The 17,064-nt window shown below is 40.6% G+C and overlaps 1 protein-coding gene across 6 annotated transcripts in view; it reads left to right on the top strand.

Moving 5' to 3' along the window:
• Nucleotides 1–16,500, top strand: part of RNF152 (ring finger protein 152) — an 80,223-nt gene extending 63,723 nt beyond the window's left edge. For all 6 annotated transcript variants that reach the window (XM_059894031.1, XM_059894028.1, XM_059894032.1 and 3 more), the window contains one exon: nucleotides 8,312–16,500. In XM_059894031.1, coding sequence (XP_059750014.1) covers nucleotides 8,462–9,073 — 612 coding nt within the window. In that variant the 5' untranslated portion in view covers nucleotides 8,312–8,461 and the 3' untranslated portion in view covers nucleotides 9,074–16,500. The remainder of the gene's footprint in view (nucleotides 1–8,311) is intronic.
• Nucleotides 16,501–17,064: the final 564 nt, after the last annotated feature.

The following is a 17,064-nucleotide window of genomic DNA, read 5'->3' as shown; positions in this document are numbered from 1 at the left end:
AGAGTCTCCCTTTCAGTGCTTTGTCTACCCTTCCCCTCGCCTTTGCTTCTCTTTCCACAGATCAGGTTGCACAGTCAGGGTCCTTGAGGGCAGAGACTCTTGTTGCCATGGTGACCCCAGTGCCTTGAGTAATGCTTGGCACTTGGTGGATTCCCAGTAGATATTTGTTTACCTCCTACTACATATTTTATCTTAGTAGATGTCCAGCCATTGGGAAGACTTAGGATTTTTGTTTGTTTTCCATTCCTTTACTTTACTTATGTGCCTGGCTTGTCAGTTCCTTCAGCTCTACTCAGAATTCTAAGAGTTGGGGTAATTGATCTTTTCCCCTTTGCTGTGCCTGTCTGTCTGATGGCATCTTTTATCATCTTCTCTCTCCAGGGAGTCTGGGGATTCCCTGACAGTCCTTTATATCTCTTCTCTACCTTTATGACCATCTGCAACTTTTCTCTTTGCCGTCATTGGGTGATCAGAGCAAGTGAAGGTGAAGCTGTGTGTCTGATTGATTCCAGCATTAACCTTGGCCTCTCTATGAGCCAGACAGTTATGCAGGCTTCTGCTCAAGGGACAGTTGGAACCACCTTCACGGAGTAGCAAGTTTGGATAATGGGAATATCTTGGCTTGAGCTGAGAGGGTTATTGATTAAACATAAATAGTTATTCCTTTGATAGTTGCTGCAAATAGAGGTTGTGGCTGTTTCTTTTAGGGTGTTAGCTCTCTTTAGACTCATTCATTAAACCTAAGGCCTAAAGGAAGAAACTTCTAATATGTAAGATGCTTCCCATTTATTTTAGATGCCCACTGTCTCACGTAAACCTGCATGAGATCATTGACAGTTAATATGTATAAATGATCTGTCAGATGTAATGACTATAGAACAAACAGCCTGACAGCTCTGTCATGTTGTTGAAAACCCAGGAGTGTGGTTAGCAGTTATTTAGGTCATAGAACTATTGTTACTAGAAGGGACTCTAGGGGATCATCTAGTCCAGTGTCCTTGGAGGTGAGGACACTGCAGCTTATGGAGAGGTGATTTGCCTAAGGTAACCCAAGTACTTATAGGCAGAATTAGAGCTAAAATCCTTACCTCCTGATTCCTAATAGTAATGATTATCTGATAGATATTAAAACGAGCAAACCAACAAAAACCAGTGGTTATTATCAGTTGTGGCAATAATGAAATTTGGCTTTAATTCCTAAAAATGTCTTGGTTCCAATATACTTTGATTTTAAATATTCATCACCAAGCTGTGGATAGGTCAAATGCATTCATCTTTTCCCTACCTTGACTTAAATGAAATGCTCCTATGTAAATACATCTCTGGAAACTGTGGTTCGGTTTCAGCTGCTTGGTTAGTTGCATTTTTGCAGCGAAAGCATTGGCACGTGCAGAGGTATGGCCCCTACTCTGTGTCCAGGTCCATCGGGCTTGTGGTTGTCCCATTGGGCAGTGCTGGCAAGGCTAGCCCTTTGTGTGGCAAGTCCCCAGGCTGACCATGGCGTTCTGGTCTGCTGCTCTTTGCCCATTTAACCAATGACCTCTCTCTCTACCCTGCCTGCATCTGCTACCGGGGCCAGTCGGCCTCCAACACTGTCACCGTCCCCCTTGGTCACTCAAGACTTTTAAGTAACCATTCTCACTTTCCAGAATTTTTGCATCTTCAAATACACAAACCATGATGCTCATAGGAGAAAACAGGGCAACTGTTAAAGCTTGGGCCCATAGAATTCTCACTTGAGATTTGTCAGTCCTGGAATCCACTGCCTTCTCCATGAAAACAGAGTGTAGTTATACCAATTGGACTTTACACGTATTAGGCAACTGTGTCCTGAAAGGGTTGCTCTCTGCTACCAGAGGACCAAAAGTCAGCTACACATCTTGTCACTGCCAGCCATTCCTATTCTTGCCATTAATCGGAGTGTTTGTCAAGATCCAATATAACTAAACGGTCTTGCCAGCTGAAATGCCAGACTAAATGGAATTGTAATTAATTTCTTCAATCTCAATTCAAATATTTACATTTTCTTGAAAAATTAAGTAAGTGACCTGCGTCAGAAAGACATGCTATTTTAAGAGAATAAGAAGAGCAGTATAGTGACTAGTTTAGTCTCTGACTTAGAGATTTTTCTCAACACAACCATTGAATTTAAGATCGTTGTGTAGACCATTAAATGGAATGATTCAAGGTCAGCCACATGTAATTAATATCAGTTCGTGTCACAAGTGGGGAGAGGCTTCATAGTTGATGTCACAGACGCGGATCTAAATCAGAACGTATGAAGAGTCTTTATAGTATGAACAGAGTAAAACTACCTGCATTATAGTCGGCGGGTTTCATATTCGAGAATTTCATATCCCAGGATACAGAGGGCCAGCTGTCCTAGGCCATTTTAAATAAGGGGCTTGAGCAACCTTGGATTTTGGTATTCGAGAGGGGATTCTGGAACCAATTCCCCGCAGATACCAAGGGACGACTGGATATATTTCATCAGCTTTTCTATCCTCATGTGCTGAGACTTCTAAAAGCAACTGGAACTATAAAAATTCAGTGTTGGAGACCTTTGCTTTTTTACCACCCACTAAATTCATGGGAGCACTTTATCACACCCACACCTTTAATAAAAGTGCTTAAAATTATACAGTTTTTTAAAAAGAAGAAATTTTATTTTATGAAAATATATCGATGTGGTAAAGCAACAAATGTCCATTGCCCCTAAACAACAATTACAATATACACACCCCTCTGGTTTTGGCATTTTCCCTCCAAGTCACACCTTCCTCCATTTATACAAATCTCAGTTTTTTTAACTATTTTAAAACCAGGGTGTGCATTAGTATTGAGTTCAGTGATGATTCAAGGCCTTTAATTTGTATATTGTACAATTGACATTATTTATGAAACTACTGGTTTTTTTTAATTTTAAAGTAATTTTTAATTAAGGTAATATATATTGTCTTTTTTTTGGCCGTGCTGTGCAGCACGCGGGGATCTTAGTTCCCCTACCAGGGATTGAACCCGTGCCCCCTTCAGTGGCAGCTTGGAGCCCTAACCTCTGAACCACCAGGGAATTCCTGAAACTACTGTTTTATGAAGATACGTTTGAACATAAATTCTAGATCGTAAGCCACAGTTAGTTTGAGAATGTCCTCCCTTAGCTGCTATTCCTCTTTTTGTAGTCTGTTTTTGTGTGTGTTTTTTTTCTTAATTTTTACTTTAGGTTCTTTCAAAATAAACTGTTAAAAATCGTTCCAATATATTTCAGTTTACACCTGTTCTTATGCGTTCTACCAAAATACTCCTTTCTTTTGAATTTGAGTATTTACTTAGAGCATCATGTCTTGCTCCTGTAAGGAAACTAACTCCAAAGACAGATCTCTAAAGCAGCTGCCAGTGTGTGCTTGTGTATCCTGTGTTTGACTAGGAACTCCGAGTTTCTTTTTTAGCTTACGTGGACCTTGTTTCTCCTGTAGTTGACTCATATCTTTTGAGTTTATGATGAAAGGGAGAAAGAAGATTCATCATTACCTTTGGTCCAGAGCCTCATAAATTGTCTTCTCTTTACCTAAATAGTCATCATCATTACTAATTATGCTACAGGAAATAAACTGGAATTCAGTATGGGCAGAATCAATGTATAAATCAGAGAGCTGCCGTGCTGTCAAAATGACTTAAGTGGCTGAGCACAGAAGATAGGAACTGTTTTCCCCTTCTGCCTCTGTGTTCAGCCTGTGTTGTAAGGCCTACACTTACTTGGATAGAGTTGAAAATTGAGTTGTATAATCTAATTTTAAGGGAACTCAACACCAATTAAGTGAACATTACTTGGAACATAAAATCATGAATACAATTGCATGTTGGTTTTGTTGAAAAATGATGGTGTGGCAGGTCTTGGGGCAGGGCCAAGAGGAGTGCTCGCCCTCCTCCGCCCAAGCTGTTGCACACGGCCATACTTTGAGAGCCAGGAAGTGCCTCTGGGTAGACCACACCCGGCACCCTGTGGAGTCCAAGTCAGAAGGAAGGAGGGATTAGCTCCAGGGCTCCCTGAGCCCTTCACTACCTGGCAGTGCCTGAACACACTTGACCTTCAGCCACAAACTCTATCACCCCTCATTAGCCAGTGAGGAAGCAGGCTCTAGAAGCTTTAGGACTTGTTCCAGTGGCACCGCTGGTGGTGACAAAACAGGGATTTGACCCAAGATTCTTTGAAGCCAAAGCCCCTATTCTTCCCACTCTGCTAAGCTGTTTCCCACATTTTTCTATGGAAGGAAGGTAACTAATGTGGAAGTAGAGAAGGGTAAGAAAGGAACTGGTGGTCACTGTTTCTATATTGGTATCACAAAGTATTTTTTTGTTCCCAGCTCTCTTTACATAGAAGGTGGTTGCCCTGAGTGCCATTGTTAAGGACAGCTTTCTCCAAATTCGTAAAATGGCAGGAATCTGTGCTTTTTTTTTGTACCCCTCCCCAATGTTTTTTTAATTGAAGTATAGTTGATTTACAATGTTGTGTTAGTTTCAGGTGTACATCAAAGTGACTCAGATATATATACATATATATGTATATATATATTTTTTTCTTTTGCAGATTCTTTTCCATTATACTTTATTACAAGGTATTGAGTCTAGTTCCCTGTGCTATATAGTAGTTCCTTGTTTATTTTTTATATATAGTAGTTTGTGTCTGCTAATCCCAAACTCCTAATTTATCCCTCCCCATCTCTTTCCCCTTTGGTAACCATAAGTTTGTTTTCTATGTCTGTGAGTCTGTTTCTGTTTTGTAAATAAGTTCATTTGTATCATGTTTTTAGATTCCACATATAAGTGATATCATATTTTATTTGTCTTAATCTGTCTGAGTTACTTCGCTTAGTATGATAATCTCTAGGTCCATCCGTGTTGCTGCAAATAGCATTATTTCATTCTTTTTTATGGCCGAGTAATATCCCACTGTATATATATACCACGTCTTCTTTATCCATTCATCTGTCAATGGGCATTTAGGTTGCTTTCATGTCTTGGCTATTGTATACCCCTCCCCAGTTTTGTCATTTCTGCCACCCTAGTTCATTATGATCAATCTCTGCCCCCCACCCTCCCTTTAACATTCACATCTTCCTATGATTTATAATATTATGGCCTGCTCTCTGTCAGCGGGCTTTAACAGTGAGGATAGATAAGAGCATTGGTTAAGATTCACCAGCAAACCCTGCGTTCGGTTTTTATTTTCTAAGAAAAAATAAATTCAGTACCTTGGGTATAAAATTAGAAGAATTCCACCCTCATTGCTGACACTTTGGGGATTTCTGCTTCCGTTCCACATTCCCCACCTCAGTGTCCATACACGTTTTCCTTTCTGAGCTTCAAACACTACCTTTTGCTTGGACCTGTGGCTAGCGGACACCGTATTGAACAGCACAGACCAGACCATCTGGCTGTGAGCCCTCTAACTTGCTTGCTCTGCCCCTCTTTTCTCAAATTTCTCTACTCTGAAAAGAAAAAGAACTGTTCCTTGATGCTCTTCCCTCTAAGCTATCATCCTATCGCCTGACATCACTCTGCATCACAGGGAACTCTGCTCCTCACACGCCAGTATCCCGCCAGTCTCCATCATACCCCTGGTCCCCTGCTGAAACAACACCCCCAAAATGCTAGTGACCTCCTGGTCGCCACACCTCAAGGTCTTTTCTCAGCGTCCACTGCTCATGGCCCTTTGCTGCCTGGAACTCTTTCATCTGGGGTATGTGCTGGGAGGGGTTCCTGGGTTTCCGCTGATGTCTGCCCCTATTCTTCCTTTTAGCCAGGCTTAACGATAAGTGCTCCCTAAGGGTGTCTCTCTGCTCTGCCTTGTCTGTCTCTGGTTGATATCTGTGCTCTGGAGATGCCACCTAGATCTCTGAGATCTGGTTCTGACTTTGCTCTGCAATATCACAACGCAGAGTACTAACCACTGCGCGATCACGGTGCGCCATAGTCCCTGCGGCTGCTCTGCGGTATCAGATCCATATATTCAGCTTTCTTTTGACTCTTTAACATCTTCCTGAATAACTGATTTCTTTTATCTTCCTAGCCCCTCAAATGGAATACGGCCCAAACAGAACTCATCATCTTTTTTCTTTTGCCATCCCTATTTCTCTTAATAATACCAGCCTCCCCTCAAGACTTGACCTTGGACTTCTTCCCCCTTACAGCCTCATTGTCACATGTGGCCAGATCCCACTTGACCCCTGTAGGACCTGTCAGCACTTTTCAGCTCTTCATTCTCATCAACACTATTGACTTCAGCTACTCATTATCTCTTGTCTCATATTATAATAGCTTCCCAGCAGGTCTTTCCAGTCTATCCTGAATATAGCTACCTGATGAATCATTCTCATATTCTTAACCTTTCTGATGTTTTCCCATTGCTCACTAGAAAGTCCCACATCCTTGGCACTCGAGGCTGTCCACGGTCTGTGGTCTGTGGTCTGTGGCCCGTGCCTGGGTCTGATCACCTCTCCCCTTCCTGTGGGCCCTGCTCTCCCTGACTGGGCCTGTGGGAGGGTGCTTGCCAGTTCTGTGAGAATTCTGTTTCTTTAGAAGGCATCTGTATCAAAGACCTAAACTTACAAGCTAAAACTGTAAAACTCTTAGAGGTGGAATCTATAAGTTACTCTTGGATTAAAAAAAATCTTCTAGCCGGTGTCACAGCTAGAGTATAAAAATAATTCTGTAATTGCTCACCCCTTTTCCTTTGCTCATGCTGATTTCTGAACTTGAAAATAACCTGTCCCTGATTTTACATGTCTGAATCCTCTCCCTAATCCAGATTCTTCACTGAGCCGTCCTTTATTCCTCCAGCTCCAGTAAGACATGCATCACTGTATTTCTATTATAGCTATTTACTCGCATAACTATTTAAGTACCTCCAGGCTGGGAGTTTCTTATGAGTGGTGACAAGGTCTTTGTTACAAGGGACAAAAATAAATATCATAATGCTTGACACATGGTAAATATTCAATGAGAATTTGAATGAATAAATGAATGGAAGAGAAAATATATTCACTAGTTCATTCTTGCCTAACTTTAAATTGCTTAAGAGTAGTATTTGGGTCTGATTCATCTTAATATCCTACCATGGCTAGCTTTGTGCATAACAGATACTCAGTAGATATTTCTTTTTTATTTTTATTTCCTTTTTCAGCTTTACTGAGGTATAATTGGCATATTAAATTGTAAGACATTTAAAGTTGACATCGTGGTAATTTGAAATGTGTCTACATTGTGAAAGGATTCCCCCATCTAGTTGATTAACATGTCCACCATCTCACATATTTATCTTTTTTTTTTTTTTGGTGAGAACATTTAAGTTCTACGGTTAGCAAATTTCAACTATTCCATAACTATTTCTTGAATTAGTGGATAGATGAGTAGTTGATTATATTAATAATATGAGCTTTCTGAATGCTATGTTACTATATTTTTACTTTCAGTAATTTAAGTGCTCTTACTACAGCTAAAATATTTTAAAATGTTTCTCTTTTGATTGTCAACATTAATTTTTATCAGTGATTATTTTTGACTTTAAACTTTTTCTGCATGTTTAATTTTGATTTTAACAAATCGTAATCATTGGGGAGGGGTGCATTTTTAATTTCACAAAGGAAATTGGAAAGAAAAAGTAGGTTCACTTTTTAAGAAAAATGTGAAGGAGGTTTTCTGTGTTATTAGCTCCTGCTTCTGGGTGTAGGTGGGGTTCTAGGACTGACAATTATTTCTGCAATAGTGGTTGAATAGTTCTTTCCAGTGTCATCATGGCTCCATCCAGAGACACATAATTTGGATGCTTCTTTGGTGGCATCATTTTAATTACCTGTGAGAGAGGAACAGTCCTAACCCACATCAAGTGAGCGAGCTAGTTACATGAAATACCTGGATTTGTAAAGTTGCCTGTATCTGGCAGTGAATACTTACAGGAAGATAAGTAGAGTCAGAAAAAGAAGGTCAGAGGATCTAAGGAAAGAAATTTACTTTTAGGAAATGCTACAAACTTATTGGAAACGAGAGAACTTCTGCAGTGTATTTAGAAGAACAGTCCAGAAGAACAGCAGAGTCCCTCTGTATACCCCATAGAGATACTTGTTTCTTCAGAAGTAAGCAAAGTATTCGCGGAGACAATTCGTCACTGCCCACTGGGCGTTACGGGACTCCTACAGTCTCACAAGTGGGAAACTCTACCCTTTTGACCTGGTGTCAAGACTTTTGAGCAGTTGTATAAATCCATCTCAACTTGTTTGAGGTAATTAAGTTGGTTTGCATTTTTTGTCTCCTTCAGAAATGAACACGCCTGAGGATGCTAGATGCCTGTGAACTCCCCGACCCCCCGGCGACTTTGGAAAGACTGGAAGAAAGAAGCTGGCGGAGTGGTGGGCTCTGAGAACAAGCTCCTTCCCCTCGGCCTTGGCCTTCCTGCCCGCAGTCCACCATGGAGACGCTCTCCCAAGAGTCTTTGCTGGAATGTCAGATCTGCTTCAATTACTACAGCCCCCGGCGAAGGCCCAAGTTGCTGGATTGCAAACACACGTGCTGCTCGGTGTGCCTTCAGCAGATGAGGACGAGCCAGAAGGACGTGAGGTGCCCCTGGTGCCGGGGCATCACCAAGCTGCCCCCGGGCTTCTCCGTGTCCCAGCTCCCGGACGACCCCGAGGTCCTTGCCGTCATCGCCATCCCGCACGCCTCCGAGCACACCCCAGTCTTCATCAAACTTCCGAGCAATGGGTGCTACATGCTGCCCCTGCCCGTCTCCAAGGAGCGAGCGCTGCTGCCCGGAGACGTGGGCTGCCGTCTGCTGCCCGGGAGCCAGCAGAAGGCCGTCACCGTGGTGACCATCCCGGCAGAGCAGCAGCCTCTGCGGGGCGGGGCTCCGCCCGAGGCGGTGGAGGAGGAGCCAGACAGGCGGGGCGCGGCGAAAAGCTCCACCTGGTCCGGGGTGTGCACTGTGATCTTGGTGGCCTGCGTCCTGGTCTTCCTTCTCGGCATCGTGCTCCACAACATGTCCTGCATTTCTAAGCGCTTCACTGTGATATCCTGTGGCTGAAGAGGGCCGCGCGGAAGTCTCTTGTGGGTGCCAACTAGGGGTTGAGCAGGTGTTGGTGATGGATCGCGGTGAGGAGATGGGGGGCCACGCTGATCATTGGGTGCCGAGTGCTGGCCTCTGGGCTGCCACTTGATTAACCCACGACAGACACGAAGGGCAGAATGTGAGGTCTCAGCAAGATACCAGGCAGAGCGCTCTGATTATTGGTGGCAACAGCTTCCAAGACGATCGCATGCATCCTCATAATCATGTATTAAATGGACTGTAATTGATGATTTCTCAAAATCATGTTGCCAGATAGACCTATTCTACTTAGATGTTAAACTGTGGAAGTGCATACAATGTGATCTTCTCTAAATGTGGTAGATCAAAACAAAGATGCTATGTATACAAGTAGAATTAAATCTGAGAATCCATGTAAAAATTCAGTGATGACATGCAGTGCTGGTTTCTTTCCTTTTTAAAAAAATGAAACCCAGTCTTCATTTAGTGGCTAAGGCCTTTTATACTTTTTGAATGGCACCCAAATTAAAATAAGTGAAGTGGACAGTTGTTTTTTCAGGAGGATATTTGAACAAGGGTTTCCAGTGTGTTGTGTTTTGTCACGTACCTCCATTTTTCTTCCCTTGTAATTAGAGCTCGCTAAGTGTTTATTAAACTGAAAGCCCAACAGGGGAGCAATAAACTGAGTAATAATGAGAAATGCCTAATCCCACAGGAAACCTACATGCCAATTTTTCTCAAGCCATCTCACAAAACAAGAATTTTAAATGTAAATATTGTGTATTTGTGTGTGTGTGTGTGTGTGTGTGTGTGTGTGTGTGTGTGTAATTTGATTTACCTCAGGTTTTGAATCTTTTCAGAAGAATCCCGGGAGTAAGACTTTGTGGGCATGAATGAGTCCGGGGTCTAAAATGATGGCCACCTCAAGGGCACCGGTACCCACCCAGCGAGGTGTCACAGACACGTCACTTCCAAACTTGCTCCTCTTCTGTGTATTCAAGTCCTGTATTCTGTAAGGCACTAAGGGAGAGGAACAGAAGATTCTGTCTTTTCTCCCAGTTTTGATGTATTGTAACAGCCATGAGTGTTGGTAAACAGTAACAAACTTGGACTGGCATTTTAAGACAGTCCATGATTATTTTTTGAAAGAGATTGTTCCATGAGAGTTAACTCATTTTGAATTCCAGTTTCCTCTTGTTGGTACAAGTGAGACTATCTCTTGTATTTCAAAATATGTTTTCATTGAGAAAAATGGCAAGGTGAAGTAGCAACTCACATTCCCAGTTTAAGTGGACCAGTTCATCATAAATTCTCAGACGTTCTTAAATGTGTAATGGCCTATAGATGCTCATGAAGAAAGATCTGCTGGTCTTAAATGATAAATTTCTATCCCTGAATGTGTGTACGTTCAGACATAGCTGTGAGCTTTACAGTTCCCTTCTAGTTTCTCTTACGGAATTCATGAAGCAAGTGGTATGTGCCAAGGTCTCCGCTCATAAATATGTCTGTTTATGTTCCACTGAATCCCTGAAAATAAGGGACAGAAAAATAAGCAGTGACTGGCTCCAAAAAGTAAGGCTAGAAAAAGCCCTTAAGACTGAGATAATTTAATTTACTTATATGCTAACTGTTACCTTCAAGCAGCACAAAATATGCACATTAAAGTGATGGAATTAATGAGATAAAATGACAATATAATGAATAGAATCCCAAGCTAACCCTGTTCATTGACATGAGGATTTGATATAAAAATATGAACATGGGTTTTTCAAATCTTTCAAATTTGTCATTAGACCTTTAGGAAATGTATTTGAAAGCTCAAACTAGAAATTAGGTTAAAATGCCATTTTATTGTGTAAGCTATTGGGCATTATACAACAAATAATCTAGGATTTATTTGGTATTAATAATTTAGGTATCCCATTAGCTGAATGCTATCCTCTATTATGTAACCTAATATACTGTTGGGTTAGTTTCAATTTCTCAAACTCTCCCAGGCTGCCGTGATGCATGTCTGACCTAATTTCTATTCCTCTTGGAAAAAAACCCCCACAGAAATGTTACATTAAGAATTCGACATTTCAAATGGACTTTACCCTTGCAATATTAAGTCATGCCATTTTCAAATTAATTTTGTGAATGATGTCTACATATGTTTATGTCCGGTATGAAATGACCAGCCCTGGAGTGTAGTGTGTGATAGAATTCTACATGGTCTGTAGGTTATATATAGACACTAACACACGTGATGATACAGTGCCCTGTGTTTCTTAGTGCAAAGCTGTAGAGTACAAATGTCCATGTACCTTTTTTTTTTTTTTCACACACACACACTGTATTTTATTTTTACAAGAGATAAATCGACTGACACCAAGCATTGTACATGTCCATGTACCTTTTACTTAAAAACAACCCTGTGCTAGAGCTGCAATTAAGCAGTGCAAAATTAATCGGCTCTACGATAGATTCTTGACGTTACATTTTAAGGTACAATAACAACCAAAATCAGAATTTTTCGTGTGAGTCTTACTGACGTAAGAACAATTGTTTATGTGGATTCTGCCTGCAATTATTTATTTGTGTACCTGCTTATCAGGGTGTGCAATCCTGTGCGTGCACATATCTATGTGATGTCTCAGCCTGCCAGGTAGGATTTTTATAGGCTTAATGATGTTTATGTTTTTGGCATCCCATTGCTCTGGCCTCTTTGGCCTTTACCCATGATACTAACAACTCATCTACCCCATGTGACTCAAGTCCAGTGACACAATCAGCCAGAATTCACAGTTGCACATCAATGAAAAAACTCACAACTGAAAGCACAGAAAGAGCTGAAAGCAACCTCTGGTGGCTTCATTTTGTAGTTGAGTCTGCTGGGGCCCCCAGAGGTGCGAGCCCGTTTGTCATTCTGCAGCAAAAGGGGGACCAGAACTTTGTACTGCAGTTTCCTCCTTCCTAGACCTGTCGACCTCTCTGTTGGTCTATGATCTTTTTCAGGGAGGATCAATACCCTTTACTAACTCAACTATTAAGTTTTTTGTTTTTGTAGATTTATATATTCACTTTAGTTAGCATCTACCTCTCTGGGAAATGAAAGGAGGGCTGATTTAGGGATGAGTATAGACAGTTAAAGAGAACCATGTGATCTGAATTTTTTTAATTGCAAAACATTGGTCCCCCCCTCCCACTTGAGCTATAAAGGACAGTGAGTGTTGTGTAAATAGTAAACTATAAGAAGCATGAATTTTCATCTTTATTAATGATCTTGACATAAGCAAGAGAATGCCAAATATGCTAAGTAGAGCCAAGTATGCTGTCAAAAAGCATTGTCTTTGGAACATTTTTGTATAATCACCTGGGGCGTAAGTTGTGAAAATGGGTTGTGCAAATGGGTTCTCAGTTCCAGTCATACTTTACAATCAGAAAGCTATAAGGCATTTCCTTTAGGAATATAATTAAGTTTAATCTTGCACATGACTTGAGTGGGTCCCTTGAAGGTTAAAACCGTGTGCTGGTGCAACCTTGGGATCTTCTAGATTGACGCTGTTCAATAGAACTTTCTGTGATGATGGAAATGTTCTGTAACTTATGCTGTCCAATACAGTAGCCACATTGGGTGCTGGGCAACTGAAATGGGATTAGTCTGAGTGAGGAACTGGATTTTGTATTTTATTTAATTTAAAGTTATTTAAATAGATGCCACTCACATGTGGCTAGTGGCTATTATATTGGACAGTGCACTTCTGGAGGGTTGTGCAATGGAATCTAGCATCAAAATATTAATGGAGTAAACAGAGTAAGGCGAAGAAGACAGTTTGTGGTTTAGTAACATGCAGTTGGCTTCAAAAATATATGGTCTCAAGTATGACAGTAAAAATGCATCAATTGCTCTTCAGGGTTATTACTTAGATACTCTGGGCCAAGGAATAATCAGTGAAGCTTAAAGAGTGCTCGATAAAGCCCACTTTTCTGGGATCATTAGCTGCATGTGAATCTATTGTCCAAAAATAGTAGTTAGACAGTAGCTCTAAAACGTTTGACTTGCATGACCTGTACTGTAAAATTGTGTTTAGGGTCTTGTGACCAAAAAGTAAATGTTACAGAAAAAAAAAAAAAAAGCCTAATGAAATCCCTCTTCACTTTCAGGGTCTTACCCAAACGCCATCATTGCATTAGTAAGGTATGAAATAAAAGAGCAAGCAGGTTTTGCAGTGTTCACGGGGAGTGTTTTGGTTTGCCCTTGAAGTCTGCCAGCTCGTCATTGTATTTGAGGTGGGCATAGGTGGGCATCATTTTTCAGATGCCAGACAAAAATATAGGTACTATTTTTAGAGTGAGATTTGACATTGTTTTCGTCCTGTTTGTTTTTTTTAGTTATCACTGAAAGAATCGAAGATTTGAAGCCTTGCACAAAGACACTTTGTTTTACATTAAAAAAAATTGTCCATGGAATTTAAAGCCTTGAAGGCTATTAAAGTTACTAAAATTGCTTTTTAAGTGAATAAAGGGAAGCAGAAAATTGAATTTGAGATATATTTCATAGAAAGATCAGACTTCCTGATAGTCCAGTATTTATTCCAGTCTAGATTTGGTTTTATAGAGTTCTCATAGTTTTATTTGAAAAGCTATGCTGTGTCTAAATTGGTTAGTCTGCTTTTCATTGTCTAAAAATACTGTGAACCAAATGCATTTGCTTCAATTTAGCAGAATTGGGTTGATTTTTTTTTTTTATATATATAGAGAACTCATCAATGGGCAGGACTCTTTAGTTCATCCTTAAAAATGATTAAAATTTTTTTTGCCCAATGATAGTTTTTCTTTAGACTTATGAGGAAATTAGAGGGCTAAAGGTTATTGGTATGAGAGGAGTGATATGCCAATGGTTTGAATTACTATCTTCTCTTAGAAATTATGCTGCCAACTAGTCAGCATTTTGTTTTCACACAAGTGTCATCAGTCAGTCAATCTGTCATCCTTGACCTAGAAGGAGAAGCTGTTCCTTACCATTTCCACCATTCTCAGTAAAACATTGCCCACAAAGTAATACGTACTGAAAGAGAAACACCAAAGAAGAATGAGTCAAGATAATTCAGCAACTGTTTTGAAAGTGGTAGTCTATTTCACAAGTGATGACAAGTTGCTGAATTTTGTTAAACATGAAAGTCTTCTAAAAAAATAAGTGGAAATTCAAGCCATTGATTTTCCTGACACAATTGATTCACTGTATATATATCATCTATATCTATACATATAGATATAAATATATATGTAGACATACGATTTAGCTATAACTGAAGCTAAAAAGATCAAGTAAAATGTTTTCCAATGTGGGTTATGTAATGGTGAATTTAGATGTTAATTTCTCAACAAATGTTATAGGCTGCATCCATTTTGTCAAACCAACTATCTTTGGGAGTATCTATATAACTAAGCTCTTGAGACTTTTCAAATATATGAAGGGGTGGGTTCTACCATATACATTTTGTTGGAAAGCCATTGACCATTAAAGAATATTAATGGGTGGGGCATTTAATGTCTGTCTTCCAAATGACTTATTTTTTGGCTCTGCTCAAGTGGTCAAGGGTAGAGCACCATTATTCTTGAACTCTTGCAATATGGCTCCGATTTTTCTGCACAAGTTTCCTTGCACAGTCGGGCCAACAATTTTTTTTTTCAGGGTTCACTGCCTGGGGTACCCTACTATATACAATCTCACTCATGATGTAGTGGTGCTTGAAAACACTCATCTCGTTAGCTGGACTTTATTATTCTAGTCTACGGTTTTTGATACTATTCATATTATGATCTTTTTAGAGACAATCAGTAATATTTGGGGCAAAGAACTGAGGGGTCTCTTGAAGTCTGCAACAGCATGTATTTTCTTTGTTTTTCTGGGGCATGTTCTCTTATGGCTGTCCCCGTTCTTCTAGAACACTGCTCTAAATTCATCTCCATGGGATGTAGGGCTAGTAGCCCGTGTGAAAGTCTTCTGTGGTCTCCCTGGGATATGTTAATTGGATTATTCTAACAAGAGTTTTCCAAAGGGAAGCTCAGTTTTTAATTTGACATTTGCTTTTTGAGAATCCAGAGGTAGATGGTTGGATGTGATGGTTGTGAAGGAGCATGGACTGTAAGAAGGAGGAAATAGATGAGGCAGATGCCCCTTAAAGGGGAACAAGTTGAGATATTTAGGTCATCCCTATTTAAAAAGTGGGAGGACACAATAGTTGGTGTCTTACCCTGTGCTTCAGAAAATTCCTGGTTGGATTTTCCTGGCTGAGAGAAAACCCAGCTCTTAGGTAGATCCTGTATGGTAGAGGTGGAGATGTGGCATTGGGTCTATGGCAACAGATAGGAAGGTATCCCCAGAGAGTGAGAAAACACTTGCATAAAGGGAGGGAAATCCGTAATGAGATGATAACTCCTGAACAAAGTAGATAGAAGATGAAGGTCAATCGTGGCAGAAACCAGCTGAAGAAAGAAACCCAGGACAACTGGGAATAACTTAGCCAAGCACAATTTGTCATTCCAGTATGGCCCACCAAATTCGATTCAGGATGTTTAAACTGAAGACAAACAGGGAATATGGTCAGCTGATGAGAGGGTCCAAGGAGGCCCTATTGGGTGTCAGCACACAAGACAATTTCAGAACCTGCTCTGCAGCTGGTTGCTGAGTCATTGCAGACAAACTCTAATGACATCCTCTTAACCATGGAATGCAACGCCCGTGCCTGTGGATGTATCCTGGCTTGAGTAGGTTAAGACTATTGGGAAGACTCATTCAGAATATTTCAGTTTCTATCCAGGTTGTGGTCATTTATTATATTTTTTATTCCACCACTTGTTCCTGTTTTGCTCCCTTGGCAGATGCAGGTGGGGAGGCTGGTTTCAGCTTGGGGTGGTTACAAACTCCCATCACATGCCATGCAGCTGCTGCCCAGGGTCCCTGCCATTCGGATGGCTCCACTGGTGGGTTCCCTGGCCCTCTTGATAACTAGTACTCCAGTCAAATGGCTAGATTAATGCTGCTCAGAGGCTGTTAACTTAAGTCCTTGACATGTTTCATTTACAATTATGTGGATTATTTATTTTAGAATCTTTTCTTTTAAAGGGCCAAATAGCCCTACATATAAATGAGCTGCTGGACTGTGTAGAAAATATTGTCCAAATGTTGCCAAATATTGACTTCGTTAGGGGGGTATCAAGCTGCTGTTTATAAATCTGAATGTCTTAAAAGCATTCTTGCTTGCTCTTTCTGTTGTAGGTGGTGTCTTAGCAAGTCCTGAGTTTTTCCAATGAACCCGATTTTAACATATGGTATTTTTGTATGCCAATCTGGTGTCTTGTCCTTTGTATATGTGGTAATGTTGATTTTATGACTACTGTTAAAACACATTTGCTATGATTAAAATTCATAAAACGATTTCAAATAGACTCGTGTTGGTTTTTTCCCCCCCACCCCATGAAGAGAAAAAAATTGGCTGGAATTTTCATCATCAGAGACTCTAAGAATTTTAATAGACTTGGGTCATAAAGCAACAAGCTGCTTCTGAGCCAAGGATTTTAAGTGGAGTTGACCTTCAAGTGGCTCCTCTGAGAAGCCAAAGAACGCATTTGTAATGAGTAAGTCCAAGTGTGCTTTTGCAATTTGGGTTTTTGTGGCTTCTGGTGGCCCCAACTTTATCCTCTACCATTTAGAAATGATGCTGTGTGGACCATCTCTAAGTACCTTGTGCAAAACAATTTCTCAGGTCCCTGTGTAGTGAGAAGTACCATGACCTGGTCTCTTGGCTCTGCGTCTGGAAAAGAATCTTTTAACAAATGTTTTTATCAGCGGGACAGAAGGTGTTGGGGCAGCCTTTTTGGGTAAAAGCATTCTGTCTTTCAATAACTTGGGATCACATCAGCGAATTGCATTTCAGTTGAACAGGTGCCCTAATCCTAATTAAGGGGTTAGCAATGATTGGATATGCATGAACGCTAGTGTT

Source organism: Balaenoptera ricei, chromosome 14 (assembly GCF_028023285.1).
Source record: "Balaenoptera ricei isolate mBalRic1 chromosome 14, mBalRic1.hap2, whole genome shotgun sequence".
In the NCBI taxonomy this organism is placed as follows: Eukaryota; Metazoa; Chordata; class Mammalia; order Artiodactyla; family Balaenopteridae; genus Balaenoptera; species Balaenoptera ricei.
Note: the sequence above shows the minus strand (reverse complement) of the source record. Positions and strands in the feature narration are given on the sequence as shown.